Source organism: Synchiropus splendidus, chromosome 6 (genome assembly GCF_027744825.2).
Source record: "Synchiropus splendidus isolate RoL2022-P1 chromosome 6, RoL_Sspl_1.0, whole genome shotgun sequence".
Lineage (NCBI taxonomy): Eukaryota > Metazoa > Chordata > Actinopteri > Syngnathiformes > Callionymidae > Synchiropus > Synchiropus splendidus.
Window position 1 is genome coordinate 11,027,995 of NC_071339.1, and position 19,599 is coordinate 11,047,593.

The 19,599-nt window shown below is 44.0% G+C and overlaps 1 protein-coding gene across 5 annotated transcripts in view; it reads right to left on the reverse strand.

The window, feature by feature from the left end:
* Positions 1–203: 203 nt before the first annotated feature.
* dlgap4b (discs, large (Drosophila) homolog-associated protein 4b) overlaps positions 204–19,599 on the reverse strand; it is a 104,705-nt gene continuing 85,309 nt past the window's right edge. For 3 of the 5 annotated variants that reach the window (XM_053867293.1, XM_053867292.1, XM_053867289.1), the window contains 6 exons: positions 14,503–14,942; positions 14,320–14,408; positions 12,059–12,534; positions 10,160–10,251; positions 8,111–8,281; positions 204–5,670 (listed from right to left, as the gene is read on the reverse strand). In XM_053867293.1, the coding sequence (XP_053723268.1) occupies positions 5,458–5,670; positions 8,111–8,281; positions 10,160–10,251; positions 12,059–12,534; positions 14,320–14,408; positions 14,503–14,942 (1,481 nt within the window). In that variant the 3' untranslated portion in view covers positions 204–5,457. Of the gene's footprint in view, positions 5,671–8,073; positions 8,282–10,159; positions 10,252–12,058; positions 12,535–14,319; positions 14,409–14,502; positions 14,943–19,599 lie in introns of all 5 variants that reach the window. The other 2 variants (XM_053867290.1, XM_053867291.1) reach the window with 2 other exon arrangements.

The window sequence follows — 19,599 nt, forward strand, 5'->3', positions numbered from 1 at the left end:
AAAGACGCTCAAATTAAAATAAATAAAATACATAAAAAGCATGCATGTATTTGGAGTGACAGTAGCAATGACTCAATATGACTTCATAACTCTCTTGATGCAGAGGTGATGTTCTCGCATGATCGTCCAGCAAAAGGCGACTTTGACTGCCTCTCTGCAGCCGTGTGAGAGCAGGACAGTTTCTGCTCCCCCCCCCCCCCAGGTTCCTGCAGGACTCCCAGTGGAACAAAGCAGAGGTGCTAATGAGGTTGGTTTGGTCCGCGGCGGCTGGGATGACCTGATGTGGGGGGGCGGGGGGTGCTGACTGTTTTGAATTTCCAGGTGTCCCCTTCTGAAACTGTCCTGAGATGGTTTCTGATCACCGGGAACTACAGTAAAGAACTGCGAACCTCAAGATGCCTGTCGCTGAAGTCCTGCGAATGACCTGCTCCTGGATTACAGAACTCTCTAGGTCTAGAAGTGGCCGACTTTTCACTGAACTATAAATCAAGAATAACCTTGACTTTTCTGTCAATAATAAACAGGACAACGTCACGTCTCTGCCCCATTCAAATCAATCTTATTTAGTAACAACCTCAGATTTTATGCATGTTGCAATGCAGCCACATCACACCTCAACAGACAGATGATCATAGGTCTGTTCTGTGGCTGTGGAGTTGAGAGGAGCCCTGCTGCCAAACACTGAGCGTCAGACTGATGTTGACAGCTCATACAAGTCAGTTGGGATGTGATTTCTGTTTGTTTGTGTCACTCACTGAGAGGCTGTCAAAAGTAACATTTCAGATCATCTCTTCTCAGAACCAGCTATTTTTTTACATTCATTTTTGACCACACAAAACCTTAATATTTTCGCTGGTTTTATGACCTCGTGGATACATCTCACTTCAAGAAACTGTGTGGGGTGAAATGGTCTTGATGATCGGATGATTTCACGCTCATATTTACCGAGTGCTTTATCTTGTTATAGCAGTGTGCTTGTGTCCCAGCTTTCTGATCTGGCGCAAAAGTGAAGTGAAAGTGACACCAGTCACCAGTAGTTTCAGGATCGGTCATCACATTTCTGAAGGATCAGCTCAGATGTTTTCAGAAGCTTCATCTGCACAGCCATCGTGGACAGGACAACATGGCGTCTGGACTCTGGAAAGAGGCTGGGTGATGGCAGCCAGCCAGTGTGTATTGGGCGGTAACCTAGTTTAGATGTCTGAGCAGTCACTTGGGCAGCATTGGTTTTCACAGCTGCTCCAGGCTCCTGATCTGGAAGCTTCTGATGATCCCAACTGTGGGGTGCTATAAAGCCTGGCAGAGAATCGAACGCAGGTGGGACGAAGGTCAGCTTCTGTGGAGGAGGCCGATGTGCTGCGGCGGCCAGAGACGTCAACTGACAGGAGACAAGGAAGACAGTTGAAGACATGGAGGCTTCAGAAGGTCAGAGAAGCTGCAGGTTTGATTTGCTTTTCATGCAAACGCGGTGATCAGGCAGCGAGCGCCTCTCTGGCCGTTGGAAATCTCATCAGCGCAGACATTTGAATGACTGAAGGTGCTAACGACTCGGCTCTCCCAGTCAGATGAATGAGGCCGAGCAGCAGAGAAGATCAGGCCATTGACACCCGGCAGCCCCTTCCCCGCCGACACGGACGCAAACAATGGACGGCCATCAAGAGCAGAGCTGCTGCCAAAGAGCAGAGAGAAGAGCGGTCATTTGGGATTCTCCATTCAGCGCCCCCCGCCGAGCATGTTTCGGGGGTCAAAGTTAGCCAGACTTCCGACAGCAGGGAGGTGAAGTTTGCTGCAGTCTGGTGGGATGACTGCTTTTCATAGAGCCTCCACATCCAGTCTGGAAAAGTCATTTCATATTTCACACCAGAATTCAGAATATGGTCATGATGATATTAAAATGAAAATAAATGATCTTAAACACCCCAAATGCTCCAAAAATATATAGCATCCACTTTAAAAATGCATTAACTTTTTAATTTAGTAAATAAATAAACCCATGATAACATGAAAAAAGGTCATATGTGGAATAAATATTTAATATTATTAGTGGTGGTAATTTAACAAGTTAATTACAATTCATTTATTACAACACAAAATAATTTAATTTAATTTAATTTAATTTAATTTAACAGTTTGCTCTCCAGACAACAGGGAACCTTTGTAAGTGCAGGAGTTCCTGGTCCATTTATCACACTGATGCACAAGACATGTGGCAGCTCAGATGATAACAACAACAACAAACATGGAGGAATCCCTGAACAAAAACAGTTTCCACTACTCTAATGTCCTTGAAATTCTTATAAAATTGAAATTGTTATACAAATATTTTCAAGACATGAAAAGAGCTTTAGTTTAAATAAGGTGATATAAAAACTTGAACATAGCCACCATTGTGATTTATTGTGCTTATATTTTGTTGTTTAAATGTATGTATGGCTTCATCATTGATTCAGTAATATACCAAATTCATTCAAATTGAAAAATGGGGCAAATATTCTTTTACCATTAAACTATGATTAATTGAGATTAATGAATCACAAATTGTATAATTAATTAGATTTTTTTTAATCAAATCCCACTCTTATATATTATTATGATATAAAATATTTTATATTTTATATATGTTTTAGACATTTTGAAAGAGTGTGGGAGTTTAATTTTTCATCATTATTGATCAGACAGCTTTCAATGAAAGCAAAAGGTACATGTTGAAATTCAAATGTGGCTACATTTTTGAGCATCTCTTGATTCATGAAAACTACTGAGCAGAGGAGCTGCTCAACAAGAAATGGCTGCGTGTATTTAGGTGGTAAAAACGAACATTGCAAAGGCATTTGGTGACGTATGAACATTAGCTTGCAGAAAAGACAACATTCGGAGCTGAAATCTAACTAATGGGAGGAATCATAATTGTTGAGTCAGAATCATCTGAATAAAGCTCGGAAGCGTGGAGGTGCTCCAGTGAGGAGCCAACTCTGCAGCGTGTTTTCTATCCTGAAGTTTCATTCGTCAGCACAATCTCCTTCATGATGGTGATGACATCGCAGCGTAGCACCTGGAAGAGCTGCACTGGACATGGAGTACGGTTACATGCCGGGCCAGAAAACTGAATGTGTGTGTGTTCCTCAGTCTCCCAAGTTTCATCCCAAAACCTGCCGAAGGAAGTGTGTTGACGGTGTTGAAGCATCACTCAGACGTGCTGATTCTGGACCTCTGAAGTTAAACTAGTTCATCAGTCAGTCTACACAGACTTCAATATAACAGTCTGAAACAGCTCCTTGCTACCTGTCAGCTTTGATTGCTCTTCCTCTACGCTCATAGGAACTGCTCACAGCGCCACCCCTCGACACGGAGGTGAACTACTCATAGCCCGATTATCTTGTGTCTTGTGCTTAATCGAGCTGTTGCCTTAGTCGGACTACGCTCTGCATGTAACCGCACTCTGTGTGAAGTTAACACATGGTTATTATTGTTTAATTTCAGCTCCTTTTTTCCTAACATTTTACACAGATGGTTCAGTAAATATTTATTTGTGATGTTTGAGGTAACGTGCTCTGAAAAGCTTTAACTTTGTCTTCTTCATCATGGATCTTTACTTGCAACTGTATAAGGTGGTGCACCAGGAATTGGTCCACTGAAAAACGCCCTCCGTAAAGTTGGAAATTCACGATGGATTCATTATTTTAGTCAGTGACTAATCATCAAAATGAATTTCTTAAAAGCCCTAAAAATCTTATTTAGGAATTCAGGAATATAAACTGACTGGGATCAGAATAGTGAAAACATGAATTTTAGAGTTGTTATTCATATAAATGTTAAGTTAGAATAACCAAAAAATCTATTCAGTTAAATGTAATATATGGTGAGGTTCATGGTGAAAATTAGTGAATAAATGGACTGTCATGTTGCAAGACATCAGGTGAGGGCAGACCAGTCCCTCTCATAAAGTGGGACGGGACCCCCTCAGGGGGGCGTGGAGTGATGCTGGGGGGCGGGGCATGTGACCTTGGGGAACATACTTTTACAGTGTAAATGCACATCCAGACAAAATGTTACTAAAGTTATTCTGTGTTGGAAGTTGCTCTATATTACTTTATTTTTTCTTTAATGTTGACAAGGACACCATGTGACACAGAGGTGTCATTTTATAGACAAATGATAGTACTGTATTTCAGAGGTGGCAGAGGATTGAGGGGGCGCAAAATGTTTACTTCTTCCTGGGGGGTGTGACAAGCCTTTGTCACACACCGAAGGCCAGACTGGGGTGAACTGTTTCTAAATCGAGTAGTTAAAGTTGAGGCACAGGATTAGCAACACTCACTCAATCAGAAGTGGCAAAGAAATGCGTCACACAACGTCATGGCGCTTTCATCTGGCTCTTGAAAAATTTAAAAACATTTAAAGTCACTATTTACTCACCATGTGTATTTGACAGCTGACTAGCAGCGACTCAGCAAACACACGGCCACACGAAGCCTGATAGAGGGCCTCAGAGGGCCCCCGGGCCAGACTCAGCAACAGCATACAGGTCCTGTTAGGAGGAAAACGTCCTGCCCTGCAGTTTGCTGAGCAGCAACGTTGGCGGCGGCTGGCCAGAAAGCGAGACGGTGGCTCGTTTCGAATGCTTTAATTACATAATACGCCTCTAGCTCCATAAAAAGACAAGTTAGTTTGTCGTGTAACGGAAGGACAGAGAAGCTGTTCAGACAATGAACAATGTCACAGTGTCATCCTGCAAACTAGAAGCACTTAAAACACAATTAACTTGAGAATTCCCCAATAAATAATCAAATGAGCGGCGACTACGGCGAACAGGTGATGGCGCCCCAGGTGGAGGAATTGCTCGTGCCTCTGCAAACACGTCCTGAAATCCCCTTCAGCTCATTGGTCACGCAGGGTTGTGCTTTTCCATAAAAATCCAACCGGAGATCTTTGACACGAACATCGTCGAGATACACGAGAGCCTGGCTCGGAGCGGCCCCCGACACCCGGGCGGTCCACGGCAGCGGCGTCCCTCATTGAAGTGGAAGGAAGGAGAAAGCAATCACACGAGGAAGACGTCCATGTGGCGGGGTTGTTGGCGACGACGTGGCCACCGGGTGGCGCTACAGAGCGGCCGCTAACCTGGGAAAAGACACTAGGAGAAACAGGCCTCCGTCTGTCTGCGTCTTAGACTTAAACATTTAAAAAAAGCCTCCGGGATATGACCGCAGCGACATGGTCAAGAACAACAGCTATGGTTAGTGAGACGAGCTGCTCCGTAGCAAACATCTCTCCTGCTCTACTTAAATATTTGAAAAGATAGTGTGACGGGACCAGGACCAGCCTTCCAAGTCCACAATGCCCAGGTGACTGCCCCCCTCCTCCCCTACCTCAGCCTGCTTCACACACATTAGCATGGCAAAAGTCTTCCTCCTTCTCCCAGGTGTCAGCGCTGCTTTCATCTGGCAGCGCCTCGCCTCAGAGGCGTGTCTGCGCCTCGGGGACGTAGATCTCAACGCTGTCGCCGCTCTCCGTGGCAGAGTTCTGGCGAAAGGAGGCGGCTTTCTTGGCAGCCAGCAGACGCTTACGAGCCTCCAGCCTCTGCTTCTCCGCGGAGGACGACGAGTCGCCGCTCTTCTCCCGTCCCAGCGATGGCCGACCTTTACCAGTCTTCTTTGTCGCGTCCTCGTCCTAGTGGAGAAGGGTTGGGGTGGTGGGTGGCGGAGGGCAGACATCAGAGTGAGAGACATTCGGATTATAGAGCACAGGAAGATGCACTTCCTCCAGCGTGAGGTCCAACAAAAGGCAGCCGAGGGGACAAACAGGAAGACAGACTGAGTCAACAGTTGATAACAGAGACAAACACTCATCACTGAGCACAACTTTCATGAGACGTGGAGATGTTGAATGGTGGGAATAAACACTCAAAACTAGACGCACAAACTGCCAACACATGTGACACACACTCACAAAGGCCTTGTTCAGAAGTGACATACAGACGTCTGCAGTGACTTTTAGAATCCACTCCACAGACCTTTTTCTTGCAGTAAAGGCCCATTTACGTGTTCTTTACGTACAATGTCACTGAACACATGCTTCCATGCGTTCTTTACGCTGGCATTGCTGTTCACCAATATATCCACCAGGGGGAGCAGCCCAGAGTCAAACGTTGATGACAACGACAAACTCCAAAACAAACATGGCGGCTGCTGAAAACTATGCTTATTAAAAAAAGAAGTGAATTGTTGTTTAAAGCCGACACTTTTCAAATGATTCTGGGAGAGAGAAGCAACTGAGGCAAAGAGATGTACTCATCGTTATCTCTGCAAAACTACATTTCCTCCTTGAGGCACATTTGTATTTTGAAAAATATTGTACACAGTAGTTACTTTTTACCCCACATGACTTCTATTGGTTAAGGTGACGGATGATTAAAGGGCCTGGATTGGACAGGAACCAGGACAAGATGTGATTTGGGGCGAGTCAATACCAATTCAATGAGACTAACATGTCATTAACATTTGACTAGACTGATTTTAACTTACTTCAAGGTTCCAGGTTGTATTTCTGACATTGAGCCAGGCTCATTTTTAGCACTCAGCTCAAGACCAAATCAGGAATGACACTAGTGTTAAATGAAATTAAGGGAAGTGCACAGGGAGACTTCTAGCGGTGCCCGAGGACCAACCCTGCATGACAGAAATTCCCTTTCTGGAGTTCAGTACAGTGGCGCCTCGGTTTTTGAACGTCCTGGAATTCGAACAAATCCGAGATTTTTTTGCTTTGGATTTCGAATGAAAATCCAGAACTCGAACACTCCCGAAAAAACAAACAAGCAACATGCGTGGACCGATCAGCTGACCCACAACGCGCTTTGTTATTAGTATAACGCAGCCTCTATATGCAGACGTGTCCCGTTAGCTACATTTACTGACTGTTTTTTCTTCATATTGAGGTGTAAAACCTTTCCTGTCTCCGCACTGGACCGTGGTAGAGTGTCACAGAGGAGGTGCTCCTCAACACCTCCGAGGCTGGAGCGCACACTCCAGGGTTTGATGTCCTGTTGTGGGCTGGAGCTGGGACAGGGATGAGGCCAGTCTGGGACAGAGCGTTTCTTGGTTTATGACTTTGTCACAGCCAAACTGCACAGAAGCGCACATTCAGAGCTGGACACGCACCGGGCACCTCTTCACTTCTGGAGAGACGTCACTCACTCGGCAACCCCTCCCACATGCAGCGGCCACACACATAGAGGAACAGCGCACCTGCAGCAGACACTCTACATTCACGCCTACAAAAGCCTATTTTAAGGCTTGGAACGCATTATTTCTTTTTCCATTCATTGTAATGGGAAAAATCAATTCAGATTTCAAACAAATCATTTCTCGAACGGCCGTCTGGAACGGATTGTGGTCGAGAACCGAGGTACCACTGTATTTATTTTACTTTATTTTGATTGGTTGTTAACACACTGGCTATTTATTATCCATTGGGGGGCGCTGTATTCACTTCACCACCGCAGAATCACACATATAAGAGCTCTGAAATTTGTACATTTTTTTGTCGCAATACTAATAATAATATAAAAGCTGATTATTTCAGCAGACCAACACCCGCCAAGACCAGCCCCCCAAAAAATGTCCTCCTGACCCCTCAATTCTATTCTTTCATGATAAAAGTACTATTTTAGTCGTATTTTCTGTTTTATTTTTTTAAATAAATATCTTCTCCTTTCCCACCTGAGATGACATGAATCTCAGGACGTGATGGTTTGGTTTCATGTGTTCACATCTGAGCAAGGTCACACTCAAGCGTTGATGTCGACACACAAGAGAGCAGAAAGCCTTCCGTCCCTATCGCTGATCTACAGCGACAGGACCACCAGCGGAGCGTCACATGCATGATGAAAGCGGGCTTCACACCTCAAGATGATGCAGCCCTCTTTTTAACATTCATATTCTCATGCATGTCTAATGGGGACTCTGTGCCAGCTTCATTCCTCAGAACCCTTTTGGCTCAACCCACACAAATGGGAAGGGAAATAAAAAATAATGGTGGTGGAAGGAGAGAGGCCGGTGACGGCGGCTTTCCTACCCCAGCCAGGGCACTGGGCAGCAGGGGTGGGAAGTACCTTCCGCTCAGGGGGCGACTGGGCTGCTGCACACGCTACGGGCTTCCAGTCATTCGACTTGAGGTGGTAGAGCTCGTCGAACTTCAGGCTGATGTCCTCGATGGACAGCTGCAGCAGGTCCCAGAAGCCAGCCAAGTCCTGGGGAGTGGGTCTCGGATTGGCGTTCACATTCTGACCACAGGAGGGCGCAGGAAATGAAAAACAGATCATACAAAGGTGAAAAAACAGTCTGTCCCCCACGGGGACACGTTTAGCCTCTCAGTCGATACATTAAAATGCATTTATGAGCACAAGAAGTAAAGTCAACTTTGAGGTCTGACATGGCTTGCTGACGTTCATCACTCTGAAATAATAACTGCCACTATTGGACATATTTAGGACAATGAAATGCTGAGCATATTGATTTAAAAACCCTTCTCATTCAGACCTATAATCTATTAAGTACTTTAGTACTTGTGTTTTTCAACCATTTTTGCAGTGCGCAGTTGAAAGTCCTGTAGAAAATCATTTATAATTCCTGAAAAAAATTACACTTGGCTAGTTTGACATGCAATTTGCAAAAACAAATAGCAGAAAATGTATTAAATGTATCTAGAAAGGAGTGGGCAATATGGCAAAATATATTAATTTATTCACTTCAAATAACTGTTTTGACTCTTTTGCACTTTGGAAAGTTTCCAAACAAATCTTTTACATTCTTTGCCTCAACTTGCTTTAAAATAACTGTCACTCTTTTGCTCTTCACATTCTGGATCACATTTTTTTTTGTTATGCATTTAGTTTTTAGCCAACTTTCATGTGATGAAGCAAACTTTGCTCGTCTACGAGTGTCTATAAAGTTTCAATGTCACATTAGCTGTTAGCTTAGGCGTTGCGGGTCCGACATGGAACGCTCTTCCATTCGGTCGTGAAAGTCTGTGGAAAAGTTAGACACACATCAGATTTAAAAACACCCAGTGTAGGTACCAAATGTGTCCACTTACCAAATGTGTCCCACCTGCCGCGGAGTGATGACATCACATCTTTTTTTTTTAGTGTTTTAATGAGCCAGAGAAAATTGACACAAAGGATTTCAAGGCGCTTTCTACCACATGCCTAGCATATATTTCCACAAAATACTATGTTTGTCATCAAATCGTTTACGAAGTTTATGTCCGTTCTTCTCTGCAGCCTGCGGAACAACGCGTTGGCTGACACGCACGGGTTATTATTTTTATTTTATAGCTCACAAAAATCACAATAGACCCCATAGTAGTCACGTATACGCCCCCTGATTTATTTGTACTCATTTACCAGGGAAAATATGCATCTTTGAAGGAGTTTTCGGCCCCACAAAATCGGTCCTACCACTTCCGGTTAGCTAAAAGACGCGTCGTATATGCCGGATGTGACGTCAACACTCCGAGGCAGGTAGGATACATTTGGTAAGTGGACACATTTGGTACCTGCACTGGAAGTTGTTCATAGGACTGGCTTCTTTGCTGTGAGTGTGTTGAAAAACGCAGGACTGAAGTCCTCAATTTACCATAATTTACCATGAGAGGGAGCCACAGCGACAGTCTTGTCAAGGGTGAGGGTGGACTTGATGGAATGAATGAATGAATGAGCTATGAGTTTGAAATATGAGGCAGGTATGTAACACCGCAGTGTCTGTTTTGTCTGTACTAAACGGCAAAACGACAAAAAAACTGAACTGGATTGTTCAGTTTTATAGCATGACACAAATAAGAATTCCGGGAGTCAGAGTGCTTGCAGAGGAATCTTTTAAGGACAAGGATGAGTCTTAAATACTGGTGTTGGAATGGGCTGCTGAACACGATGCTAGCAGCACAGTCATGTTTGTATCTTAAAAAAAACATTCTGACTAAATCACCTGATTGGAATGGTTTCCAGGCTTATCATAAGCTCCTTGTGTTTTGTGCAGCTGATCCTAAAAGCTAGTCTTTTGGAGCTCCGGTGTAAAACGATTGATGATTTAGTCAGACAAATCCAGAGCTCTGTATAACACACGATGAGAGGAGGACAGTGTTGGAATGAGCTTCAACGTACCAAGTTTTGTTCACACAGGCCCCGAAACTGCTGGAACTTTTGGGACATGAGGAGCTGGGCACTTCCGATTGCACTGCGGACCTTTCCCAGCACTGCAGAGAGGAATTCCATCAGCTCTTCCAGAAATCAAAGCCATTTATATTCAGAAAGCATCATTGTTGATCGACACTCAGACAGTGGAGGAACATAATCTGTGAAACTTACACACTGTTTACACTGTTTAGAAATGACACACCAACAATACCTTGGACAGTATTTGGGGAGTGAACAGTTGCTGCTGTAATATGTGGATCTAAATTTGGATTCAAGGACGGAAAAGCAATGAGAAAAGAAAAAAGATGGTCAAACTCAATGAAAATATTTATCAGTCGGGATGAAGCTCAAATGAGTGCAGCAGTGGCAGTAAAGCTTGCGCTGCCAGTAGAAAGTCAGTGACTGAGTCAACAGGATCCAGAACACCACCACAATATAACAACCTTGCTGGAGGTCACAACTGGACAGGAAACAACATAATAGTCACGCGTTTAAAAATAATAAAAAAAATATATATAATCCCTTTTTCTTCAGATTTTTATTCCCACTTGAGTGAGAAATAAATGTCACATGTGAAAGCTTTAGTAAAAAAGGCCCATATTGCAATGATTTCAACAAAATATGCCTTATTTGCCGAAAAAAAAAGATAAAATAAGTGAGTAGTTTCCTGACAGTGTGTAGTGAGCGCTCATTGTTTTGTTACAGAGGTCCTCACAAGGGAGAGTTAAAGGTGGGGAATGTTTGTGTGCGATATTAGTTGTTCAGCGGCATTAATACGGTTTGTTTATGCCCGCCCCGTATTGTGTTCGGATGATGGCGCGCTGCACTAGTGAGTTCTGCTTTTTAGTTATTCTACATTTCATCCATTTATGAATGGTTTCAGAATCTTTCACGTCTGAATCACGACACTTGGTGACAATATTTGTGGGCAAATCTGAGCGATTGGTGTCGCACATGACTTCAACTGAACAAGGAGGGAAGCTGTCTCACAGACGCCACAAACTCTCACAGGTTCAACAAAACACTGGGGTTGTTCTTCTCTGGTCTCTTGTTTTTGTTTGATTCCTGCACCTGGTGTGAGTTTGTCTGACCAGGCCTGATGTGGCCACTAAATTAATCTGGAGGTTTAACCAGAGCAGATTTGTGTAATTCCAGAGCTTTAGCTGCTTGTATGTGGTCAGCTCAGGTATTAAGGCATTATCCACTTCATGCTGTTCCTGTCTGATACACGCTGCGGATTGAAAATGTGAGGGTGAACTGAACGTCCAGCGCACGACACCCCTACACTCATGTCAGGAGAGAGTCGTCTCCGCCATTTCATTCAACGGTCTAAATGAGCTATTTTCAGATGTCAAGTATTAGTAGTTGTTTGTGTTTTGGTTCCTGGGATCAATGTCTGTCAAGTCTGTTAATGACTTGCTGTGTCAGATATTTCTGAAAATTCAGTCTAAGTATTTTAAAGCAAATTAGGTGAGACAGAGCTATTTAGTTTTTTCGAGTTTTTTTGTTTATTCCCTGATCATGCAGGTAAACGCGACTCAACAAAAAAGTACAATTGAGGAGAGGATTTGAATTGTGCCACTGACCCCACAACACTTTTTACATCTACACATTGTATTTTGTCAGTTCAAAATGAAACTTATTTAAAAAAGTTGCCTCACAGCAAGAAGGTTGCCAGCTCAAAGCAACCTCAGTCCTTTCTTTCTGGAGATTGTGTGTTTACTGGTTTACTCTGGGGACTCCGATTTCCTCTCACAGTCCAAAAACAATACAGATCCTCATTCAGTAGCTGCGTCAAACAAACCACTAATGGCAGTAGACAAGAGTGAGCAGCAACAGGACATTGATGAGACTTGGAGAACTCACCCTCCTCTGAGAGCTGGTTGTCCCGGGTCTCCTGATCCATCTGCTGGCACCATCCTTCCATCCGACCCGTTTCTGCCTGCAGCAGTTTCAGGAACCAGTGACCATCTCGTTTACAAAGCGTCCCCCCACTGGCACTCTGGGGGACACCGGGGTGACTCCCGTTCCCACTGTCCAGCCAGGGGTCCGGAGGCGGCAACGATGAGGGATCCAGAGCTGGATCGAGGCTCTCTGAGAAGGAGGAAGAGCTACTTCTGGTGGTGGAGCGGTTAAGGATCTGTCTGGGAGCTGCAGGAGGAGAGGAGTCACCAGTGGTGTCTCCGTTGTCTAGAGAGTCCTGGGCCGGAGGGGGGCTCGTGGATTGGCTGGCACTGCTGACCATGGTTTTCTTCAGCGGGGGTTTAGCGTTGTTGATGTGGGATTTGGCAGGGATGTTCTGGGAGTCTTGGTCTGAGGCCATGTTGGAGGGGCGTTTGGGCCTGGAACGTTCACCAAAACAGAGATGAAGATGAGAACACCAGCGGCTGCAGTAAAGAAGTGACGGTGATGCCAGCTACTGAGCGACTGGCATCACCGTCAGAGCAACAAAGAGGTTGCTCTGCTGCCAAAAACAATCATGATTGATGAGAGAATGGCACTTCAATGAGGACCTCAAGTTACCAATGACTTGGGTTGAGTCATGCTATTCTCAAGGAAGATATTGCTCCATCTCTCAGTCAGCTGAGAGAACCTTATGGAAAACAAGGAGTGAATTATGAACCATTAAGCCCCTCAAACATTAATCTGAAAACGGACGTGATCCCTGCAGGATTCTGGCTGACCTGGCAACTGCTCTCTGAACACCAACAGAAGGATGAACCAACACTGAGGAGCCACATTTCACTCTCCTGTGATTCCACTGGATCAGTTTATTCCCAACAATTTCACCTCTGGTCCTCTTCATTATGCTGCCACTCACTCGGCTGTCGTGCTTCCAGAATGTGGCTGTTGGATGTTTGCATCCGATCAATCATCTGCCCCGGGGCGGTCAGAGTCAGCAGTGTAGCCCAGTGTGAACCATAAACAACATCAACAATGGAAGCGGTTTCTGCAACCAAGTCCACGTTCACCAAGCAGCTGACCGGCCCACAGTGACATCATATCTGACTGGTGAGTCAGTTAGACGGGGACATAGCTGTCAGACAAACACAGACTCTGACTGCAAGACATTTGGAGTTTGCTAAAACCTAAATATTCCTCACGGCAGGAGCACAGCAGGGTTTTGTCTCGTATTGATGGCCTCATAAGAGCAGTGAGTTGTTGACAGCTGGCAACAAAGACACCATGAGAGGAGCTCAGCAGCCCTGAACACACATCTACAATAACTTCAATGTCATCCACTCTTTAAACGTGCGTCTGAGTGGACACGCGTGAACTTAAACAACAGCGGAGTGATTTTCTTGGCAGACGACAAGATCAAATTATGAAGGCTGTCTTCTAAAATCAAACAATACATTTGACGAAACAGCTCTTAGGAGGCTGAGAAACATATTGGAGGCGCACAATTGTATAACATCTAATTTAAAGCACAAGAAAACCTCTCCAGTAGTTTTTGCCTCAGCTTGAACAAGTGTGGTCTGGGTTGTATTGGAACAACCGAGGCATTTGACAGGCTCTTTTCTAGCAAGTAGGGAGCATAAATTGATATGAAAAGTTACAACAAAAATGACACATTGCTCCAGATAAAAGTCCATTTGGTGGTAGTCAGGGAAGCAGCAGCAGCAGATTAGAGAAGTGGTGAGGGCGGATAAAATCTCTATTTTCACAAGATACACAGGGATGTTTGATACTTTTATTGCATTCAGCCTCCCCTTGTGTGTTGTGTGAAGCTGGAGCTATAATAGCTTTTGATTGACACCCCAGGATTTTGTCAACAGGATGACATTCATTAGTTAAGTTGCTGGTTGAAACGCAGTGAAGCAAAAATGACAACTATGAATATCGAATATGCAAACATGAGAAGTGAAGTTAAGCAGCACTTCATCAATCCGTAGCGAGGCATGCTGAATGCACTTGAAGACAGTTGTGTCAGGATGCAGTGGAGGAACTTAACAGCACACAAGTAGAAGACAGCATCTCAAATATTGAGAGGACAGAAGCAGTGAGGAAAAGGATGGGACAGCACAGACACACAGTTATTCACGCAGCGGAACTGCAGACAGATGAGTAAGCACAGCTATAATATGATTTCCTCACGTTGTTACAAGGACAGGAAGAGGACTTACTGCCACCCGTCCTCCACCTGTACTCCAATGGACTGAAACTTGGCCAGGGGCGGCGTCTCCTCTCTGGGAACCTCCTGAATGCAGTCAACCTTCCGCACACACAACCAACCAAACACAAGTGTTAGCAAGCAACTGTCATGTCCCAGGGGAGCAGCGGTGAATCAGGAGCATGAGAAGATCAACCTGGATGCCAATGGAGGACAGCTTCCGTCTCGGCACTGGGATCACCTCAGGCTCCTCCGCCTGCAGGCTGGCTTTATTTAACCCTGATTTGTGGAAGTCGTGCTGTACCACTGAGTCACTGGTCTCGGTGGAAGCATTTGCAGTGGTGGGGACCAGGGGCCCTCGAGGGATCGCGATGGGAGTGGGGATGATGTGTGGGGGTCGGGGGATTCCCCGAGCCAGGCTGTTGGCACGGGTGCTGTCAAGGCTGTCGGACGAGTTGCTGTGCGCGTGGCTAGACTGGCTGTTGACCTCCGACCTTTGGTCCTGCTGATCCAGGTAGTTGTCCTGGGCTGATTCTGTGCTGCTCTGCACCGTCACCGAAATGTAGGGTTTGGAGGTGGTGCGGGGTGGAACTGGAGGCGGAGCCGACTTCTTACAGGCGGTGATGCATGTGGAGACTGCCGAACAGGAACAAGAGAGGAGGTCAGGTTCAGCCTGCAGGCAGTAGCAACATGCTAACAGGCAGGCTTTTAGCTAGAGGGCATCTTTGGCACCCGGAAGACGCCCTAAACTGCAAACCATGAAAAAATGGACGCTGTCCAGCACTCAAAACCAGATGTCCCAAATGTATTATTAGTGGGTGTATAATGCCCAACTCGTAGTGTTATCTCACTAGTTTACGTTAAATTGTGTTACCACGCGGTAATTTCGCAGAATATGATCCAAATTCGTAGATTCTCAAACCTTTTGCAACGGCGTATTTGATTACCGCTGTAATCTCGCAGTGATCCGCGAGTCGCGGATGGGATCTCTGATGCTGATGACAGGAGGAAACTGCAGATAAGTTTCAAACTTTAAACCATCGTTCACAAAACTAACTCATTGCTTTTCAGATTTTTTTTTTTTTACGGGTCAGCCAAGTAAAACAATTGCCCAGGGGACCCCTGCATCTCAAAGTGTTACTATGGTAACTGTTACCGAGTTCACGTCTGTTAAGCATCTTATTGAGCCAGACCATATTTCAATATGTCACTGAAACAACACCAGCATTACAGTGTATAAACAGTAGATAAGCATGTAATTGTCAATAGCTCTGTGTTCCCAAATCTAAAGAGTAGCCAAATATTTACATGAAACAGGGTCATATAGCATAAGAATAATGCCAATAACAATAATAATAAAGATTGTTTCAAAACAAACAGTAGCAGGACTGATAGAAGAAAAGAAGGCGCGTCTCTGCCAGATTTTATTAGCGTTAAATTCAGAGTGTTTTACAGTCACACGGCAGCATGGATACTAAAAATAAAAACACTGAGACCTAATAAGTGAGTGGCATCATTTTTCTGTCTCTCACTCTCAAGTCTTGACCGCCAGTGTAATCACAATTAAAGGGCTTCCAGTCAGACAAACACTAAAACTGTATTTAGTCATGGAGCTTGAATTATATATGAATCTTTCTGTGTTTATCTTGTTGTCCAACTGCCAGCTCTGAAAAGTGCCCAATAAATACTCGACTAGGTTGAGTGATGGGTAGATGAGGTATCATGAAACAGTGATGCAGGGTTTGATGAAACAGTGTCCTACTTTTCAGAGGTCAGTAGATGGCGCCCTTGGTTTAGAAATAATGTGAGGTTTCATTGAAATAGTTCCAAGTGTGGATATTTTACAGCAAATAGTGTCATCTGGTGGGCTCTGAAAAACAGAACACTGTTTCATGAAACCTCATCTGCCCTTCACTCGAGTTGACATTGCTTGATTCATGTAAGAATGTCTTCACAACATATCAGAATGTGAGTGTGGTGAAGAAGCTGCAGCAGACTAGTGCGGCAGATGGCTGGATCTGATGCGTAACGGTCAAACACAGAAGTGAACCGACCAGTCCAGGTCAATGACTAAGCATAACCACAAAGTTAGTGGCCACCATTGGGCTGGTTCTGCCACACCCATAATGAAAACAGCCAGAAAACACAAGCCTATGTGACACAGCAACACAAAAGGCTTCAATTGAAGCATGAAGAAGTGAACTGAAACCAGCGCTGAGCACACTATTAACAAGGCAACTTAGCAACAGAAAACTCAACACAGTTTCTTCAACATAACAACTCAACTCTGTGGAAATGCCGACCGTTTTGTTCGAGGCAATTTCAAGAGGAAAACAAGCCGACACTTTGTGCCACAATGTTGGAGTGGAATCTGGAGAAGTCACTGAGCACTGCTGTCTGTATGGCACTGGACAGTAGTGCTGTTGTCCACAGAAGATGGGATTTTCAAGCTCACAAAACAATTAGTTACAACCAAGCAGAAACACACTTTCTTCTGCAGTCAACAACTTCATGTGACTGTGGAGCTGTATTTAAGTGGATATGAAGAAAGTGAGCTCATCACCCCAGCACACTTGCTACTGAAGTGCCACTGAGCACCAAACATTACTGCAGGTTACAAAGAGACGCCAAGAGCCAGGGGAAATCTACGTCCACTTGTGTGCTACACACCAATTTTGTCACTGGGCGAAGGAAATATAGAGCTAAAAGTCAAACTTAATATTCTCTTGCATTACTTCTTCAGCACTTTCCATTTATTCAGCAGAAGAGTCTAGTTTTGTGTGACTCATTTAGAAACTTTTCTTCTGCGCTCTGTTAAGGATTTACTGCCACAGAGTTTCCAGGTCGACCAACATTTTTGGACCCAAAGTTGCAACCACTCTTGGTTTATATTCTAGATTCATATCATCTGGTTCTTCCATGTCTTTCCAAGCTCAAAGATTTGAACAGTGGCACGGGGGGGACACAGCACCCCAATTTAGAGCGTAAAGAGTTTTATATTCCACAATTTGAAGTTGAATTTTCCATCTATTTTAATAAGAGCACATTGAAGCATCAAATATAAAGCATGCATTGATCAAGCTTCAACCCTGGCTATCCATGTCCTCTGTCCTCCACGAGTCACTAGTCGTGAATGATCTTGCAGGACATGATGCAAGAACATCAGCAGGAGGACACATATATCCTTTTTAAAGTGTGTTCAGCTTTGGAACACCTCATCTTTACTCTCCATCACTACAGCCGAGATGAAAGACAGAATATTTCCTTTAGCAAAACATTTTGGAATCACAGACTCATCCCACCATTAATTTTTTGCTTACTTCTTCTCATCCTGAGACCAGAAACTCCATTTATCACCAAATTTCACACAATATCTGACTCTCTTTTTCTGTCTCATCAATACTAAACTGCAAAATACACGTCCACCTGTCAGATCCAAAGTGAACTGATGCTCCGGCTAGAGTTTCAGTTTATTCAGCTGCTGGAATGACAACAAAAAAAACTCTGCTAACAGCGTTCACAATTCTCCCTCCCGCTGACCTACGAGCATTGTTTGCTCTAAAAACAACAGCGAGGACCTTGACTGGAAATATGAAAGCACAACAATAGCAACAAAAAATCAGTGAAATAAATCATTGCTACATGACTTTTAGGGCAGGCTGGAGATGCTGTTTACAATTTCATCTGATCGTTTTATCTTTGATTTAACCCTATTTATAACATACAGGACAGTATTCAAATTGATTGAATTGGTGTTAACAGCAAAAATAATAAAACTTTGACGACAAACATCAAGAAACTAATATTAATTTTCTGACAAATGAGTTGAAATTTGAGTTGAAAAATTAAAAAAGATTATGATGCTGTACCAGTTCAAATTAATGTGTCAAAACAATGTCAAACTCGTATGAGCAGCAGTAGCAGCAGCCTCTTACCGGTGCTTTGCGATGATCAAGCAAATGTTTCTCGACAGTGCAGCTGTCAGGGAAGAAGAGCAGCGCCGGTACTGGGTCTGTCCCGGTTCTGCTGCTCTTTTGTTTAGAGTCAGAACTCGTGGGAGGCGGGTGCGCAACCTAATGATGCCTTCAAGGCCACTTGACGTTCGACGTACGACGTACGAGGTTTAGCTGCGAATTATTTATTTGAATATTGTTTATTGTATGACGCCCAGTGGTTGAAATAGTTTAGGAAAAACCTAAATAATGCACTGTACATAATTAATGATATGAAATTAAAATAATTAATTTATATGGAAACAATCAAGCCAAAAAAAATTATAACAATCGCGAATTGCTAAATTAAAAACAGTTCCTGTTCCTGTCAAGGATTCTCAAACACCTGAAAGGAGCAGTATTGGAATCCATATTTTATCTGTTAACGCAAAACTCCACTAATGTATGAGCCCGAAAAGGTGCCGTGAATGCAACACCAATCTGACAACAATTTCCAGATGTTGTGCGCCACCCTGTGGACATGTCGCATTATAGCAAGATGAAATCGATGAATACGTTTTAAATGAGTTATTTTTAAAACACAATGTGTGATTATTCATATGAATAACAGCCACATAATTATACATAAAGAAATTACAACGCGTGAATTAGCAAAAAAGAACAGTACTTCTTCATTCATTCACTTTCTTATGCATATTCCCGAACAGGAAAAGGCCTTCTTCAGGAAGCAGGGAGGGCGCAAACAAGTCAGAGCTGGTCTGCTGCAGTGGAGGAGGTTAACACAACAGCAGAGATGAAACCTTCAAGAGCATCAGCTAAACCGATTTGTGCTGGAGAAAGTATGTTGCAGCAAAATGGTGCCAAAAAAGACGGTTGATAAGAGATGAGAGACAGTGACAAGGAGGAAGTGAGAGGGTCTACGGCTGTGCTGGTGGTCCCACAGTCCATAGTGAGTACCCGGTATTCTGCAGAAGCATGCTCTGCAAGGCACTGGTTGGGTTCACCCAACAGCAAGGTACTGACCTGAGACAGTCTCAGGAAATAAGAAGGAGGTGTTTATAAAGACCTCATGGTGTGGACAGCCCCTAAATCTGTCGAGCATTTTACGACCAAAATTTCAATTCAGGAAAGAAGGCGCATTAGACGCATGTGAAATAAACGCTCCTTCACTCATAGATGCCAATGAGTCAAAAGTTCAGAACACATTTGGACTGTTCCATGACTTCTTTTTCAACTCCAAAAGCATTCACACAACATAGTTTGAAAAACAAAACAAAACACACATGTTTATATTCCTCTTTTGTGAGGACCTCTCTTTGCCATAAATGTCCCAAATCGGG